The 20,217-nt window shown below is 34.4% G+C and overlaps 1 protein-coding gene across 2 annotated transcripts in view; it reads left to right on the top strand.

The window, feature by feature from the left end:
• Window positions 1-20,217, top strand: part of MS3_00001781 (uncharacterized protein) — a 47,820-nt gene that overhangs the window by 7,830 nt on the left and 19,773 nt on the right. The window contains exons 4-7 of one of the 2 annotated variants that reach the window (XM_051209275.1): window positions 3,446-3,825; window positions 5,603-5,649; window positions 11,100-11,359; window positions 13,208-13,794. In XM_051209275.1, the coding sequence (XP_051074716.1) occupies window positions 3,446-3,825; window positions 5,603-5,649; window positions 11,100-11,359; window positions 13,208-13,794 (1,274 nt within the window). Of the gene's footprint in view, window positions 1-2,289; window positions 2,388-3,445; window positions 3,826-5,602; window positions 6,242-11,099; window positions 11,360-13,207; window positions 13,795-20,217 lie in introns of those variants that run through there. The other variant, XM_051209276.1, reaches the window with a different exon arrangement.

Raw genomic sequence — 20,217 nt, 5'->3', positions numbered from 1 at the left:
TTTCAAACCATCGCCAAGGTCTTAGGTTTCATAGTTATTCAAATCTTGGCACACAGATCGAGAATAAACCGGAAATATTTCATGAAGGTCCCAGATCCAGCTGAGGATATGTCTACAAAATATTCACCTTCCGTCTCATTTTGAGACACGGATACTTACCAACTTTCAACTGTAGTCATATTACTTGTCTTGAAGGTTTAATTTGTCTCTGTTGATAGTTATTGTAGTTCCAAAGAAATCGATTAATCTACTGAACACTATTGGAACAGTCGTTTTTAGGTCTGAGCTTAAGAAATCTTCGACTCACTATACCGTGTTGTGTATAAAACGTGATTAGCAAAAATGTGAAGTCATTGACAGTTTTTCTTTTGACTTTTATCTTTATGGTAATCCTTCACTGTTATCAATGTCAATCAGTTGTTTTTCTCCAAGTGGACTTCCCATCACTACATTTATACGAAATGTAGCATCTTACAGTAACATACACTTGTACTATTTACCTTAAACTATTTTTTTTCCATACATATCCAGTAACCTTACATGTAAAAGGGTTTTTATTATAAACGTTTTTAGCCTATAATTTTACCAGCTATTGTTGAACGATCTGTGATTGGATTGGAAAATTTACCAATATTGTAACTAAAATTTGCAAATACTAAGACATTTTTTCTACTTGTATCTTACTCTTTTCCATTATGGTTTTTAAGTTCCTTACATTCTTAGATAGTACCATTGACAATGTGTACAATCCTAAGTTGTTTCATTTCTTAATGCGAAAAATATATTCATTGCAATATGCTTTTAGAAGTTCCAGAATTTGTTTTACGAATTCATCCTTCATATACTTGTCATCCATATGTACGAAAAAGTAGTCTGATTACTTTTATTCTTTTCAAACTTTAAACGTAGACTGTGCTTTCTGTGTGTGTCTGAGTGCTTATTTGTGTTATATATTTCCGAATTTCGTGGATTGATTGAAGTTAGACATTAACACCGTTGGATGCCGGCTCAGAGGTGTAGAGTTTAAGTGCTCGCTCGCGAGACCGATAGACACTGGGTTCGAATCCCCCGGGGTGGGATCGTGGGTACGCACTACTGAGGAGCCCCATACTAGAATGAAACGGCCGTCCAGTGCTTCCAGGTTTTCCATGATGGTCTAGCTTGACTTGACTCATGATCTCAACTATTAAATTAATAGTAAATTTTCTTGAATTTATCACTCATTAGTTGTATTTTTAGATGAAAAAATTGCTTTTCTAACATTGTTCCACAATTTGTTCTTTGTTGACTTTTACTATCAAGAAAATGGAAACTCAACATATATATCTATCACATTTAAGTTTTCAATGAATTCAAACACCATTCCCATAGCAGATTAGTGAATTTACGAATGAATACGATCATAAGGAATGCATAAAATTCGAATAAAATCGACTTCTACATCGCAAATCATTTGATATTAAACGAAAAAGTGACAAATTTAGTTAATTCACTTTCATGTTACATCAATTTATAGATCTATCTAGTTTGCTTGTAATTCATCATTGATAAATTTTTTCATGATGATTTTACATTAGAACTTGCAATATTTAACATTTATGATCGGAGAGGGTTTTGTGAAGATTGTAGTAATTTAATAATTGAATTCATGAGTCAATTGAAGCTAGACCACCATGGAAAACCTGGAAGCAGTGGACGGACGTTTCGTTCTAGTACGGGACTCCTCAACAGTGCGCATCCAAGATCCCGCATCCTGCGAGATTCGACCAGGTCTGTTGTGAGATATCAACTCACTGATGACAATGGTGTACGGTGGCGCAACTTCGTGGATTCGTTGAAGTTAGACATGAACACCGTTGGATGCCGGCTAAGTGGTCTAGTTGGTTAAGCGCCTTGTGCGAAACTGATGGGTCCTGAGTTCGAATCTTGCGGGGTGTGGGATCGTGGATGCGCACTGCTGAGGAGTCCCGTACTAGGACGAAACGTCCGTCCACTGCTTCCAGGTTTTCCATGGTGGCCTAGCTTCAATTGACTCATGATTTCATTCAGTGAAATTTATAATCAATTAATTTATAAGAAGTAACAAACTTATTCTTCTTGTATAGTATTATATTTGAGTATGATGTTCTACTGATCAAAATATTTTACAATTTATCTTCATTAGAGTTTTATGAGTTTTTGAGATTTTTGTCCATTTGTTATAAATTTCTAATTCTGAATTTTTATAAATTGTGCTTTGTTTATGTGCCTAATATAGTATACATCTTAAAAACTTTTTGTTATGAATAGCTGTTCCGTTTTAGTTTGTTGCTTCTCAGCAATCCATAACTTCGAACTCAGTGCTTGAGACAACTGTGGTACATGCACGAAGCTATTTATTCACTCAGGTAATATATTCAGTGTTCCATGTTGTCAACTATAATTAATTTGGAAATACAGTGCTTCCAAACTTGTCAAAATTCCGACTAAACTACCTTAGTAAATTACAACATACATTGATAGTTAAAATTGCTCAGTCATGAATTTCCACTGACCTTCACTAGTTTTCACATATAACACGTTTGACTAGATAAGATATAATAAAACATTTTAGTAATTTTTTTATATCCTTTATTTTTCTTCATCCCTTTTCGTGTTGTGTGTGCCTGAAAACCGATTACCACGAAGTGCAATGCTAACAAGTGTTGGGGATGGTTGGAAGAAAGTTAGGGGCGGCCAAATCAAAACGTGACATCAGTGCTTGAAGTCACTAACTTTTGGTCTGAGCCTTGTTGGTAGATGCAGACTACTTGGTTGGGGTCCGCGTGACTCGTAACCAATGGTTGGAGACTCTTAGTGACGTGGCTCAGAATCGACCACAATGACGTAAAGTGTCTTCCCTTAAACCGTGAGATTAAAATTACTTTATATCTTTCTTTCTACGAACTAATTCCTTCTCCTTGTATTATATCCGTATACACAATCTTTCTTTTATATATTACTACCATTGACTTAACTACTTGTATGAATCCGGTGTCCATCGTGCTGTGCTAATGTAGTATGACAACTTGAACCGACGCATATATGTGCCTGGTCCTACGTTGTAGCTGACTGACTTTTGTATACACTCTTTGTTATCTGATTATATACTCACTACTGATTACGTAATCTTAATAATTGTTATTTTAATTGTTAGTATAGAGTTGTAGAGATTGCTGAATTTCATTGAAATCATCAACCGATCTAAGTTAGACAACCATTGAAATGTTTACTCTAATACAAATATGTGTCATCAAAAACATAGATCACATTTTCTAGATTAACTTCATCACAGTAATATTAAAGTTTTAAATAATATTTAATTTTACCAAAATTTTCTTTTAAATGAACTATTGTTTTAATAAATATAATAACCAAAGTGTCCATCGTGTTCCTCATTTATGTTTTTTTTTTACTTTCAAATTAGTTATATGGATGGTCATGTACATTAGTATTCTTCTCTGCATTTATACTTCATGGTATTATTTTATCATGTCTTTATCGTCCATTGAAACCGATGCATAAATTCGAAATGTTAGATTTATCTAAAGAGACTAATGAATCTATTGTTAATTTAGTTGATGTAATTCAAAGTAATTTAATGATAGCATCGAATACATTTATTAAATCAAATCAATTTATCAATTCATCAAATCGTATTGGTCAAACTTTATATAAATTAGATGAAGGAAATGAAGAAAATGAACAATTACTACAGCAACAACAACGAAAAAACAGTTTGAATATTGAAGTTGGTGAAAATTTAAAAAAGAAACAATCTATACATGAGAAGAAATTACATAAATTGTAAGTGTATTCTTTGAGAATTTTCGTTACTTATAATGTTCGGGCATACGTAACACGTGCCCCAGCCATCTCAGTCGATGAAGATTAACAACCTAATCAACTGATTTACCATCATTACCTAATACCCTGCGTCTAACCTCACTATTACTTACCCGGTGATCCCAGCAGACGCCAGCAATATTTCAAAGGCATCTGTGGTCAAATACTAGTAGCTTACGAGTGTCTTCTACTCTTAATTGCCATGTTTCGCTGCCGTAAATTAAAACAGAACAGACTGCCGCGCAGTATACTCATCTTTTTATTGATAGACGGATATCTCGCCTTCGCCATAGGTGACGTAAGTTGGCAAAAGTCAAGCGAGCTTTTCGAATCCGTGCTGAGATCTCGTCAGATACCAACTCATTAGGGCTGATCAGACTTCCAAGATAAGTGAATTTGTCCACGTGTGCGACTACTTCATGACATGCAGAAACATCCTAGTCATTCAACTTAATGAAATATTCATTACAATCGGAATCCAAGAGAAACATGAGAGCATTACAAAGTCTACGGGAATTGGAAGTAACTAAATACATATATATTATTTCACTTGTATTGGTTGTTTGAATCTTCTCGTCGATGTTCAGGATGCCAGTTGATCAGTCTCTTTTAGCATATGTACATTACTATTATTATTATTATTATTATTATTATTATTATTATTATTGTTATTATTATTATTATGAACGTGTAACACCGATTAATAATCTTACTAATCAGTGTATTCACTGTTTAAGTGATCTATGTTAACGTGTTAACCATTTGAAGCGAAAAGCACTGCGCCTAGAGTCCCGGGGTGAATATAGACTCTAGGATATAAGTACATCTAGCTGACGAGTTACAAATTAGAAAAAACGCGCGTCCTAGATTTCACTGCTAGTCACTATCCAACTGCTTATAAATATATTATTCTTTGAAATTTGTTAATAAATACTAATAATTTTTTTATATTTGTAATTGATATGGAGAGTTATTACTTTTTTAAGTGTTATGAATATTCTCTATCGAGATATCCGAAGAGATGATGCATGATACGGGATACATTTACAAATTGATGGTAGGTGGTAGGCTTAGATTCATTTTTAGTCTGAATGGGTAAAGCAGTAAATCGTTACGAAGTTTGGAGTTTGTTTTTAGAATTCCCCACAATTTCAAGGTCTTCTGTGTAATTATGTGAACAATATCATTTGATTTAGGTACCCAGACTGAATTAAAGTGAGGTTTCAAGTTGTATTACTAACTTTTTGTTTGTTCATACTTCAGGATTCATACAATATGGTGTTATAGAGACAACAATTTTCTATTTTGCCAATTATTAATACTGTAACTATTCCATTCATTTGTACTGCATAAACATTTTTTTCATCAAATACTGGTCATAATGACAATACTGTATTTTACATTAATTAATCATAGAGTAGTGACCAATGTCATCTTTGTCTAGATTTTAGTACCAATCGAATCTTGTTGATCAATTTGCATTATTTACATCGGTTGAATTATCGTTGAGCGCTAATTATAAAACTAAAGTTCAAGGTTTCCTCCTAATTTCTTCCAATTACCTTACTCAATGATTTGGCATCATTTAAAAATAAGTATTTTTAAAAAAGATAGATTTATAAACATTACATTTCAAAGAGTTTCGATTCAGTTTTTACACAGTTATAAATTAAGATCTTATCCCACTGGTTTATTTTGATTGCCACAATTATTATTTTATTTCGTTTTCATACTTCAGGAATCTATGTGAAGAGGATGTACAGAAGTGTACAGATGAAAAGAAAGGTAATTATTGTTAATTAATTTTGTATTCGTGGAAATTTTTTGTTGTACATAGGAATCTAAATCTAAATTTAATAAACATGATTACTGGTTATCATGAATTAAAGCACATAACCTTTACAGATTTTGATATGAAGAGTATTTCATTGTTAACTCAACCTTGACAGTGTTTAGACTAAAAATATAACTCTGAACATTAAAGTAATTCGTTGAATTTTCAATCATTTAAGCAAAATATATTTACGTGATATTAGTAATAGTTGTATGGAGATATCATTTATTAAATGGTTATATGGGTAAATGTTTATTTTATTAGTTTAGGTTATATAATAAGTGTGAACCGACGCATAATCGACACTATAGTTATAGATTTTGGCTTGGTTATTCAATTGAAATGTATTTATCCATGTGCCTTTTTAGTGTATGTCAGTTAAGATTATTGTTTACGTTGAAAGTCATTGTAACATTGTGAAATGTTTTCTTTGGTCCCCGGTAATATAGTATTTATTGGACGTGTTTTTTACAACTTATATCTATCACTTGACCTCTGGATTTATAATCTGTTTTAGTGATGACTTGTACCTTAACAGCGGTCAATATATATGTTACCTACAGTGAAGAATATGCATATATATATATATATATATATATATATATATATATATATATATATATATATATATATATACCCATCGGTTTGGCTTCAATAATTAGAATTGCTAATTATTTCATTTCGTAATTCGAATGCGTAGGCGGATACGAACTTTCACATGACCCTTATTCTTCATTTTAGTGTAGTAAATATGAGAGAAAAACTATGTTTAGATGTAAAAACATAATTATTTACTTGGCTCAGATTTTGTATAGTTTAGAAATATTTATCTTAAAATAAGTTAGAGAAGTATGGGGGATGGGTAAACACTAATTGATTCTTTCCAATTAAGGGTGATACCACATTTCCAAATCTTTATTGTAAACAAAAGTCCGAATCTAACCAGTTTTATTTTTTAATTTTAATGAAATTCCGGTATAATATATATTTTTATGATAATAAATTAGGGGAGGATTACGTTTGCTAGTCAGGTCTTAATTTTATTGAGGCTTGAATAACTCACGAAATCCGTATCTTCTAATCGTTTTACATTATTTTCAACCATGTTTTATTCTTGTATTTAGTATTTTGTATATAAGTGTTATATCCGAGCAAAGATTAAATCACGAGTAACTTCTGAGACATATTAATTGACTAATATTATATATACATTCTTATGGTATAACTATTCAATAATTAGATTATGCATATTTATATTCCTCTTGTTATAAGCTTTATTTTGATCTATAATTTATTATTGTACGATATATGGTTCTTAAGCTATGTTCACTTTATTGACTATTGCCTCCCACGTTCACAGCCACTTTTTGGCTTTATTGTGTACAAATGTTATTTACTATTTTATGGTGCGTTGCGGTCTCTTTTTTGATATATAAATACAGTATGTTTGAAATGTATGATTCACATATTGGAAGTTGGTATTGCTGTTCTAGACTCAAGTGGACGGGCTAGGCGGATATAGGACCAATAAGGACGGTAGGCTATTCATACCAGTTGGACGTTATTGGTTTGGCACAATGCTAAGACTGTATAAGTCGTATTTTGATTAGTGGATAGATCACGTGATAAAAAGCCGAACATAAAATCACAAGAATAAGCATGTGATTTTAAAAAAAATAAACTAATTATTCTGTCTAATGGTCTTGTCTTTGATATCATTTGATTTTTGTGATTTAAGTCAATAATTCAATCATCTGAATAACCGTAGCTCGGGGAATTCCTATCGTTCCCTTCCTATAGATTATGTTAGGATTTTGTCCATTAATTTGAAGATCCAAAAATCATTCACCATAATCCCAATCCTTCATAGCAAATGGTTTTACGAAATGTCTATCATCTCAATTAAATAAGAAAAGGTAATATTCATGTTATCTTTCAAGAGGTTAGTGTGCTAAGGCACACATACTTCAAACTACTGTCTATATGAGGTGATAATTTTATTCCGATTGTTATCATCAGTATACATTTCCAGTCAAATGGACATATGGGATGAACGGGTGACTTTTTACAACAAATGAGATAGGACACCTTTATAAAACGTAACTACTAGAATTATTGTCTTATGTTTCCCATACATTCCACGTAATCAGTGATTTAATCCCTCAAATTCACAAGATGTTAGTCGAATAACTGAGTTTAGTGATTGTAGTAAGGATTACAAAGATAATTACCTCCCTTATTTTTCTACAATTTTGTTGCTGAAATCTCATATATTTTGAACTATCCGTGAACTATCCTTTGCTATTTCCTCATCTTAAAAACATCACTTTCCTTTTTTGATAATTTGGTTCAATAAATTTAGTAGAGACTGAGTTAGATTTCTAGGCTATATATGCAACGGACCGAATTGAGATGGGACGGACAACATTAGGAATCCGAGAGCACTTCACTAGTGCTTCGTCCTAACATCTGGGGACTCATCAATGCATCTGTACTGCCCAACTGAAGGTCGAATCGTTATATCCTATGGTCTGTGAAATCTAATGTGACAAAATTACTAATCAGAATATTAACTTCTAACACCCTGTCACTGTGCTAAACCAATGATGCTGCATGAGAACAGCAGTAGCAGCGTTCAGTCAACTGTGATTCGTTTTTGGTCCTGTGTATAGTAGCTTGTCACCTAACCCAGTCTGTTCAGTCCAGAACACAAATGTCAGTCTCGATTATGTGAAACGTATATTTCAGATATAGGTGGTTTATATACAAGCAGACTGAACCTCATCATACCATAAAATAGAAGATAACAACTATGGGAGATGAAGCCGAATGTGGCTGTGAGTATAGGAGACTGTAACTGATAGATTGGGAATAACTTGAGAATGATAAACCGTATAACAGTAACTGATAGGTGGAATGAAAGCTTATTATGAGAGGAATATAAAAATATCTGATCTAGTTACTTAATAATTATGTGATAAGTCTATGTATATATATGTATATATATGACAATCCTCTGTCAACAATTTCTATCAGTTCTCGTTGATTTATTCTTCGTTCGGACAAAACACGAACCTAGAACATTTCAGCCTGTTTTAACCATTACAACCACCGAGTCAAGGTTTGATGGTGTAACTCCAGCTTCAATCAATTTGTGATGTAGTTCGACGATCATCCAATAGTGTCAAATGCTCTGTGGTTTCCAATTGTATCTTAACTGAGATTGTTCACGCGTTTTTTGTTGTTGATGTTAATTTCAACATCTAATAGTAATAGTCGGATGGATAACTAGACAAACTGAACAGATTTTGATTAAATAGCAAGTTGCTAATCATCTAACTAATAATGCTTCGTTGATAAGATATTTTATTTGAACTCGATTGCTTCGGTGTTTTGATTTTCATGAATTATTTTTCTATCATCAACTACGTGTACTATTTCTATTTGTATAATATTTTACAAATCAGATCCATTATGTTTGTAGTAAAGTCACTCAACTAGTTTCTCTAGAGCCATTCAAATACACTTTGTTTTAAATTCACCTTCTCTTTGAAGGTTGAGCATTTAAACTTGTAGTTGTGATTTCTATTCCTGTTTTCGGGAAATATATCTTCAAGCTAGTCACTAATGGTGTGACTATACCGTTCTTACTGGCAAAGTGACATGGGTTTTGTGAAGATATTTGATGTTGTGTTTTATTGTCGTTATATTTGAAATGATTGATTATCCCTGTAATCTTATATTATTGATGAGAAAAAAAAATGTAGAAACTTCGAATGTTGTAAGAGTATGAAAATTGGAACACTTGAAAGAGTTGAGACAAAGTTAATCATGTGGGAAATGCAGAAAAACTTTTAAAAAAATAAAATCATTCGAAACTCTTCATTGGTTAATAAATTTTATAACGTATCAACTATTTAGTCTAATTTTGAGTTGTAATGTGGAAATTCTGTGAAATGTGGTTAATTTAGTGTTTTACAATCAGGATAAATTAGTTGATTCTATTAGATTTGGTTTATTTCAGGACTGTTAATGAAGTTGATTAGAGTGACTTATGAACGTATGAGATTAAAAACGAAAATTGAAAATTGATATTTCATTATGGTTGAAGCAGAATGTTGTGTACGCCGCGAGACAGACTACACTGTGAAGTGGTGCATGGCGGACAGCTGACAGACGCATTTGAAGTGAGGATCGGACAAGACTGCCTACTCTCACGCTTTCTGTTTCTTCTGATGTTCGAATGGATTATGTAGACCTCAACATGTGATGAGAAGCACGGAATAAAATGGACAGCTGGAAATCAACTGGACGATTTTGACTTCGCAGATGAGCTGATCCTCCTATCTCATACACACGAATAAATTCAGGTGAAGACAAACAGTGTAGCAGTAGCCTCTGCATCAGTAGGTGTCAACATACACCTGAGAAAAAGCAAGATCCTCAAATACAACACGGGGAACACCAACCTAATCATACTTGATGGAGAAACTGTGGATGGTGTTGAATTTTTCACGTATCTGGTTAGCATGATGGATGAACGTGGAGGATGTGATGTATACGTGAATGCAAGTATTGTGAGATGAGGAGCCGCATTCCTACAATTGAAGAACATATGGAACTCGAAACAACTATCTGCAAGTCAATATGAAAGTGAGACTCTTCAATAGGAACATCAAGACAGTTAGTTGCACTGTAGGGAGCTGAAACCTGGAGAACTACTACAACCATCATGAAGGAGGTACAAGTATTTCTAAACAATTATCTGTGTAAGATACTCAATGTCTGTTGACCGTATACCATGAGCAACAGCCTACTGTGAGAGTGAACAAACCAGCTACCAGTTGAAGTGGAAATTATGGAAAAACGATGAAAGTGGATCTGTCACACATTGAGGAAATCACCGATCTGCATCACGAAGCAAACCGGAACTTGAATTCGTGAACGGAAACGGAAAAGTGTAAGGCTAAATAATTGGAAGCAGACATAAATAGAATGAATGGGAAGTGGAAAGAACTTGACATGGTTGCGAGTGCCTAGGACAGTTGGGTGTAGAATGTTGGTCGGCGGCCTATGCTTCATGAGAGGTAACAGGCGTAAGTGAGTTACTTCACTGAAGCACCTGGCATTATTTTTCTATGGTTTTCAGTTTTTGTTTTCCAAATGACTTCAATTAGATTATCAATCACCGGATATGAGAGAGCAATCGAAAGCTACTTTGTTTAAGAATCATCTGTATGGGTCTAGAACTCACATTTTCAACTCTCGTAGATGTTAGCTGTAGTAAACGGACTAACCGATGGTTGATATAACTGAAACTAATGTTCAACTTGTTAACATGCCTAGAACAATTTATATTCATTTTGCATATAGCGATAAATTGTTTTCTTGTTACATTTAGAAGCGATGAGCGAAAATCCTAAATTATCAGAATCGACAACTGTTCATGGTCAAACAGTATTAAAACAGGTCGATAAAAGTTTGGTTGACCCAAGTAGGTTAATTAACCCGTCATCATCATCAGCTGATCAACCTTCTTCCCTGGTACCCAATACTATTAAATTACCCTCAGTTTCTAATGATCGTGCTATTTCCATACGGGAAAATCAATTATCACCAGAATCTGTCGCTGAGAAACGGATGAATACATCGGATCACAAGGTAAATTAACTCAGGTTTAATTAGGGTTTCTCAGTGTTTCCTATACTAAATTTTCGGTAACGAATTTATTATCAATGGAAAGTACTTTCTGAAAGCCCCCGAATGCCCTGGTACGGCCGAGGGTGGGGAGAGTCCTCTCTCCCTCTCCAAATGCTCTCACATAGCCACGCGTATATAGCCTCTGCCAGGGAAGTCCTACTCACTGCTTTCTTGCGGCGGGGGTGTTGTTTACGAAAATGAGAGGACGTAAAGCGAATGTCCGGCGCTTTATCCGGATCCCAAACCAATGGTGCACATGGGCTCTAGTACCCTGAGGGAACAAATGGCGTATGAACCAATCGTTGGTCACCGACTACCATGGGACGATGCTCCACTGCCTTGTGGATCAGACCTTCAGGTCGAAGGCTCGGGGAGTATATATATATATATAACTTGTAAATTATTTGTGAACGGGCTGACCGAAATAACATGTACACAGCAACCGTGACTAAGTGAGTAATACGGTTAATCACGATGGCCTGCCCACGTTTACATTTCACCTATAGGATGGCCTTGTGACATCATATGGTGTCTCTGACTACGCTGTCCATATCACTTGTAAACTTCCTTTCACAATTTTTTTCTCAACGTTTATGAAGGTGATGGACACGCATTGAGTGATCGGGCTTTATTATAGGAAACGTATAAATTGGATTATAAAATTATTTATTTATTTGAACACATAGATATTGGTACAAGGGGGCACCAAATACATATGCACCAAACAAATCTCATTTGGTATGTGTGAGGGTTGTGATACTGTCCGAGTGCCCAAACCGAAGCAGGCGGTTTTCTTGGGGAGCCACATCCCGAGCCTTCGACCTGAAGGTCTGATCCACAAGGCAGTGGAGCATCGTCCCATGGTAGTCGGTGACCAACGATTGGTTCATACGCCATTTGTTCCCTCAGGGTACTAGAGCCCATGTGCACCATTGGTTTGGGATCAGCTTTTCCAACTCCTCTAGGTGGACTCTCAATGTCCACCGGCCGGGTTAAAGCGCCGGAAATTCGCTTTTCGTCCTCTTAATTTCGTAAACAACACCGCCGCCACGAGGAGGTAGTGAGTAGGACTTCCCAGGCAGAGACTATATTCGCGTGGCTATGTGAGAGCATTTGGAGAGGGAAAGCGGACTCTTCCCAATCTCGGCTGTACCAGGGCCTAATCATTTCGCTCAACTTAATTCTTATGACAAGTAAATTTTTGTACAATATTTAATTACTCATTGCTAAACATTTTCGGGAATTCATAATGAATTAGTTCAGCTACAATAACACGATCCTTTCTTTTGTAGAAAAGTTAATGAGAAACCATTTTGTCTAATACTATGAAAAGATTTCATTGCCTGTTTTACATAACCATATCAATACAAAGTTTTCTTTAAAAAAAAAACGTTTTTTAAGGTGTAAAGAACCTAATAGACAAACAATTTGATAATTTTTTTAAAATTTTCATTAATGATTAAATTAAAATCAACTCATTATTATCATGGAACTTTACGACAAATATTCATCTTCATTTTCAAATATACTCAAAATATTTGAGAATAAAAACAGTACTGGGTCCGTGTCCCAGAGTGGACATCAACTCGGAGGTGCAAGTATATCCAGATGATGAATCCCAAATAGGACGAAACGCGCGTCCTAGATTCTACTTCTAGCTACTATCCATCTTTACTTATAAAGACATTAAGTTATAAAATTGTTTTTCAAATGAGAAATTTTGTTATGTTTCATTAAAATTACATTTTTTTAAAGTGCATTAAAAAGTTACTAATCACTTTTCTGTAATTTTGTTTTTCTCTAATGAAGCAAAATCTCACAACTGATCAATCAGTAATACGCAGTGGTAGATCACAAGGAACTGATCCAACTTCGTATGTTTTTTCTACACCATGTTTAAGCGTTAATAATCCAACTTATGATGGACAGACTAGTAATAAAGCCAATAAGTTTCTCCTTGATGTTTATAATAGAAGAATTATAAATCCTTTAAGAAATAAAAAATTACTACATCCTGCTACTGCTACTACTGTATCAAGACGACGTCATCTTTCGCATAATTTAACTCCAAGTATTCCCACTATTGTAGAAGATCAAGAATTAACTAAATCTAGTGGTAATAATCAACTTCATGTTAATTTAGCTGGTCAAGATTTTAGTTCTGCCATAACTGTTGCAAATTTGGGACGCGATAAACGTCGAATATCTGTGGATCCAAATTTAATCAATTCAGGTCTTATTCATAGTTCTATTGCAAGTGTATTAACTACTTATCATCCACAAAAATTAGAATTTCGCAAAATGGATTCTAAACCTGTTCTAGTTGCACTACCTCATGAATCTATCACTATTGAAGATTATTCAAGACCTCTTTATCGAAGTGATATATTTTTCGGGTAATCAACCTAGTAGTTTATAAATATTATTTAAATGTTATTTTGTAAAAATGTATTATTTGGTGTAAACAAGATTTTTTTTATAATATCCTATTATTAGTTCATTAAGATAGATAACATCATTTTGGTTTGAAAGAGCCACATAAGAATATGTTTTATATTATTTAGTCTCAGTTTTAAAAAAAGTCGTCAAGAGTACTAGTAAAACTACATTGAGTTCATTCATTTTTAGCTTGTCATATATCAATAATGTTTTATTAGGTTATTTATTACCAGAATTTCGTTATGTAAGTCCTTCAGTTTTGTCTGGAGCAAGAATGGTGACTATAGTTCAGTTTCTATTAGGTGTGGTCGATAAACAAACTTGCCAATCACATTACGAATTATTTACCACCTTGACTTGATCTGAACTTGGTCTGATTTTATTCTTTGTTTGTTTACCAACCAAAAACTTGTATATTTTTTTATAAACCGGACTAATCTTCATTGATTTGTTTGTCATATTTTTGTGGCATATTTTTCGCCATTTAGTCGATCGTATTGATTTCTGTCTTTGGCACTAATCGTATTTGTTCATTTTAGAATCATTGACTTTTAAAAGCCAAATGACTGACTTATTTTCAACTTCAGACAGAGTAAAACACTATGATCGATAGCTTAGGAACTTGTTTGAAAAATTCATCTGCAGATAATTAATTCCTCCAGTTTCATTTGCTCTCTATCTTCTAATTAATCTTCAATTGTATTCCTTTGTTTTTTTTGTCAATCGTATTTTTGATATTTGGATTTCCGTTGGGTCCAATACTAGTTTCCTTGTTCATTGTGCTCAACTTGCATTAATAAGCATTCATACCTCTTAGATTCTGTATTAATTATGACTAGCTGACTGAGTTTGAGGATAATTTTTCTACGAATTATCATCGAACTGAGAGCTAAAAAATCAATAAGTATGAAACAGTTACTTGTTTTGTCTTAATTTAGAACTTCGGCAGTGTTCATATCAGTTTCTAATGATAAGAAAGAACTACTTTCGAAATGAATGTATTGTAATCTCTACCAAACAATCAACTTATTTAACGAGAAACTTATTTTTGTGTGTGTGGATAATAAGCAAAAAATAGCGTTCATCTGTGTCTCAATCTGTTCAGTCAGTCAGCTACAACGTAGGACCAGGCACATATATGCATCGGTCCAGGTTGCCGTACCGCATTAGCACAGCAAGATGAACACCGGGTTCATAGGAGTGGTTATGTCAAAGGTGGTAATATATAGGAGAAAGATTGCATATAGAGATATAGTACAAGAAGAAAAAATTGGTTCGTAGAAAGAAAGATATGAAGCGATTTTAATCTCACAGTTAAAAGGAAGACAAAGAGTGTATACACCTACGCCATTGTGATCGATTCTGAGTCATGTCACACAGTCTCCAACCATTGGTTACGATAGTCACGTGGACAGCAACCAAGTTGTCTGCATCTACCAACATGGCTCAGACTAGAATTTAGTGACTTCAAGCACTGATGCCACGTTTTGGTTTGACCGCCCCTAACTTTCTTCCAAACATCCCCAACACCGGTTAGTATTGCACGTCGTGGTAATCGGTATTCAGGCATACGTAACACGTGGCCCAACCATCTCAGTCGATGAAGATTCATGATCTCATCAACCGATTTACCATCATTCCCTAATATCCTGCGTTTAACCTCACTATTACTTACCCGGTGATCCCAGCAGACGCCAGCAATATTTCAAAGGCATCTGTGGTCAAATACTAGTAGCTTACGAGTGTCTTCTACTCTTAATTGCCATGTTTCGCTGCCGTAAAGTAAGACAGAACGGACTGCCGCGCAGTATACTCGTCCTTTTATTGATAGACGGATATCTCGCCTTCGCCATAGGTGACGTAAGTTGGCAAAAGCCAAACGAGCTTTTCGAATCCGTGCTGAGATTTCGTCAGACACCAACTCATTAGGGCTGATCAGACTTCCAAGATAAGTGAAGTTGTCAACGCATTCGACTACTTCACTGCCTATCCTTAGTTCAGGTGTTAACGCAGACCAGTCCTGAAGCAACAACATGCATTTCGAGGGAGAGAAGCGCATTCCAAACATTCTGGCATTGTTGCTTAGTGCTACCAAAAGACTCTGCATTTTGTCAGCGTCTTCACCAAACAGGACTATATCATCTGCGTATTCTAAGTCGATAAGTGGACCTCCTGGATGGAGATCAATACCCTAGAATTCAGTGGACGAGAATGTTATTTCCATCAGTAGATCTATGATGAAGTTAAACAAAAATGGGGAAAGTGGACAGCCTTGACGGACACCACTTGAGGTTGCAAAAGTAGATGACAGTTCGCCATAAGCTCTGACTCGACTAGTAGTGTTTGAGTAAAGAGCCTTCACAAGGTTTATGTACTTCTGGGGTACGCCTTTTAATGACAGACACTGCCACAGAATCTCGCGGTCTACCGAGTCAAATGCTGCTTTTAAGTCAAGAAAGACCACCATTGTCGGACGCCGATAAGTATGCCTGTGTTCTAGAATCTGACGAATGGTGAATATGTGGTCGATGCAGCCACGACCAGATCTGAAGCCAGCTTGGTTCTCTCGTGTTTGCAGTTCACGAGTCTTAGTTAGGCGTCTGATAATTATCGAGGCTAGTATTTTAGATACTATATTAGTTAAACTAATCCCTCTATGGTTGTCACAGGATAATTTTGACCCTTTCTTATATATTGGGGCGATAAGTGATTGCGACCAGTCAGATGGAATAACGTCTAACTCCCAGATATTAGCTAAAATATTAGTCAACCTAATCACTAAAATTAGACCACCAACTTAAAAACATCTGGAGCCAATCTGTTACTTCTTTTTTATCGATCAGTCAAATAAATTTATTCTTATTCATAAGAGTTTGTGTTTTCCATTTGTTTATGTTCATTATTGGGTGTGGTCAGTTCCTATCAGCATATAGGACTCGTTAACTGGATCCTTTATTTGTTTTGTACACCTGCATCTCAATGTTGATATTTACACTGAGGCTCACTAGCTTAGTAGATGATAACACATGTTGACGTTCGAATCATTAAGTACTGGGTTAAAGTTTTGTGAACATCAACACTGGGATGCAGGCATATCTAGATAACTAACCCTATAATAGGATGAAACACATTTTTTAAAATTATTTTACTATACAATATCAAATATGCATAACTAAGTAGATTTCACATACAATCTAGGTCATCATGAAGACTAAACATCTCTATGGTGAAAGAAAACACAGAAATTTAACATAAATTAAACTAGAAATTAGTTATTTGTGTAGATTCCAACTCAACCAATCATAATAACTTGCCTTTTATTAATGAATGTCATATTGTAGCGAACAAGGACACAAGTGGGGACAATCAAACATATTTAACAAGAAATTACAGAACTTGTTAATAAAATCTAACAATCATATAGTAAATGTTTAATTTGCAAAATGTCCATCACTTGTCTTCAAATTACTCAGACTTCATTGGTTTTGCATTTTCATACAAATTACATTCTGTTTCGATTCTTTACTGTTCGATCCTCTTGTCTCTGTGCTATCAGACATTCTGTTCTTGACTAACGTCATATACTACTTATGTCGATATAGATAGCACACACCACAATATAACCCATTTAAAAAAAAAAACTGAAAAACTAAAGCAGAAATATCATCAATATTTCACTACACATTCTATTCTCAATTGTATTATCTATATGACCTTGAGATGGAATGTAAAATTGTTCCTTTGAATGAAGTGATATTTGAAACTCATTAACTAATGAGAGAGAGAAAAAAAGAAACAACCTTTAAAACAAATGGAACTGATAATTTTTTTTTGAAAAAAATAAATCATAATGTAACTGAACTCGAAATAAGAATTTGGATAAGAAGAATGATTTATTATGTGGTGACCTTGACATCGATCTTTTTAAAACTGACATAAGATTATAATGTATATATTTAACAAAGAAAAATATGAGAAATAAATTTTAACGATTATTCTTTGGTAAACATTTTCTCCTTAACTAGTTTATTGATTTATTAAAGTAATTTAAACAATAACGTTTAGAAGTAAAGATGGATAGTGGCTAGCATATTGGAATCTAGGACATGCGTTCCGTCCTATTTGAGACTCGTCAGCTGGATGTACCTATATCTCAGAGTTGATGTTCACTCTAAGACTCGAATCCAATATCGTTCTTTTCAAATGCCATTGCGTTATCCACTTAGCCTACTGAGTTCTGATAGCTACCTGCTTGTGCAATGGGGTGAAATTATATTCACTTGGTGTTGTTTACTTATATCTTCTTAAATAACAACAACAAATGAAAATAATGTTTACAATTTAATTGAATTATTAATAGAGATTATGTCAGAAGTGGTTTTGTGTATATTGTAGTAATTTCAATGGTTGAGATCATGAGTCAATTGAAGCTAGACCACTATAGAAAACCTGGAAGCACTGGATGGCCGTTTTGTCCTATTGTGGGACTCCTCAGCAATGCGCATCAACGATCCCGCCTTGCGAGATTCGAACCCAGAACCCATCGGTCTCGCACGCGAATGCTTAACCACTAGATCACTGAGCCGGCATCCAACGATGTTAATGTCTAAGTTCAACCAATCCACGATATTGCGCAACCATCCACTATTGTCTTCAGTGAGTAACGGTCTCACAACAGACACGGTTGAACTCCGCTGGTCACGGCTTCTCACTAGAACTCTAGGAAATCCATCTTGAAGCCAGTCATTAGTGAGTATATGTTGATTAGTATCAGAAGGGGTTTTCCGTGGTGGTCTAGCTTCAATTGACTCATGATCTCAATTATTGAAAACAGAGATTATGTTGGTTAAAGGTTGACCGGAACTAGGATACGGGACACATCTATGAAGTTGACTGCTTTTAATTGAAATATATGATAAGGTGTAGACTATATGTCTAGTATTCTTCAGATGTTACCAACCAATGATTGGATAGAACCAATCGAATAGAGAATTATCTATCATAATGACTATTTAACTTTTTTCTTCTTTTAAATCGTCAATATTAGTCCTTATTTGCTTTCTATTACACAACATATGTCCTAAATAAATGTTTTACCATCTTTTTTATTTTCTACTACTTTTCCTTTCTTACTTCTGCTTCAGATTTCGTCAAGTTTAACTAGTTCATTTTGTTTGACTAGATATCATTATTGTTATTTTTGTTTACCTATTGTGGATTTCTTTTTAAAACTAAGTTGAATACATGATAGATATTAGAGGAAAGAAATATGGTGAAACATGGTTCAGTGGTGTTCACTACGACTGCCCTCTTTCTGCATTTTTTATTTAATTTTATCACATATATGCTTTCAGAAAAAAGCACTTTCATTTTACGTTTTAGGAATTTGACTCCTTGCTAGAAGATTCACTTGTCAATTTAAAGTATAAAGGTGACGTAGTTTTGTCTGACATGTGCAAAGTTTCCTAAACCTTTTGAATAATAATCCAATAATTTTAGGATGCGTTTTTATCCTTCTGCCCCCTTAATATGAAATGTTGCTTCAGGGATTAGTTTGAGTCAATCCCTAGTTTGACCATAAGTAGTGAGTCTAGTAATCGATCTCTTTAACTTCTTCAATTAGCTGGGAAGTTTCTACTGCACAACAATTTGCTCGGCTTTGCTCTTTAGGTGTGAAATATGGCTTATTAATGTTTAAGCTCATGTTAAATGGTAAGTTGATTAGTGAGACGATAAACAGTCTTTGACTGAGATGGTTAGAACTTGTGTTGCACATATGCCATGCCATCACTTATTCTGTTGAGCAACGCTGACTGATTTACGAGCAAGTAATTAAATATTTAGTGGTGTTCAGATCAAGATGTAGTATAAATTCACTAATTTATTGACTACTGTTTTGATCCGTATTGTTATGTCCAGAGTTCCTCGTTGAAGCCCACACAATAGTGGTCATCCACGGTTGGAGGCGTATGGTGATGTCCCGAAAAGTAGTACTATTCATTTTTTTATCTCCTAAGTATTTAGTTAATTGGCATTCCTAACTTTTAATTCGTCTCATTTCCTCCTTTTCGACCTCATTATCTAATCCTTTAACATTATTATTGCAATTAAATCCTCTCCATCGCTTATCACGTTGTTAGCTATGAAAATCTGGATTGATATACATTCTTACCAATTTTTAATTTGAGTCTAAATGACTAATGCCCTTACCTTATAGAAAGAATTGGATTTTAACGTGTGACGGAATATTCGTTCGTTATTTCTTTTGGAAAGACAATAAGAAATGATAGTTTTTGCAACCAATAAGAGAAAGTGATAAATTTTCCACGAATAACAATGTCACAATCCAAAATGGTAATAAAGTGGAAAACCAAACGACT

This window comes from Schistosoma haematobium, chromosome 1 (genome assembly GCF_000699445.3).
Source record: "Schistosoma haematobium chromosome 1, whole genome shotgun sequence".
Classification (NCBI taxonomy): Eukaryota; Metazoa; Platyhelminthes; class Trematoda; order Strigeidida; family Schistosomatidae; genus Schistosoma; species Schistosoma haematobium.
Note: the sequence above shows the minus strand (reverse complement) of the source record. Positions and strands in the feature narration are given on the sequence as shown.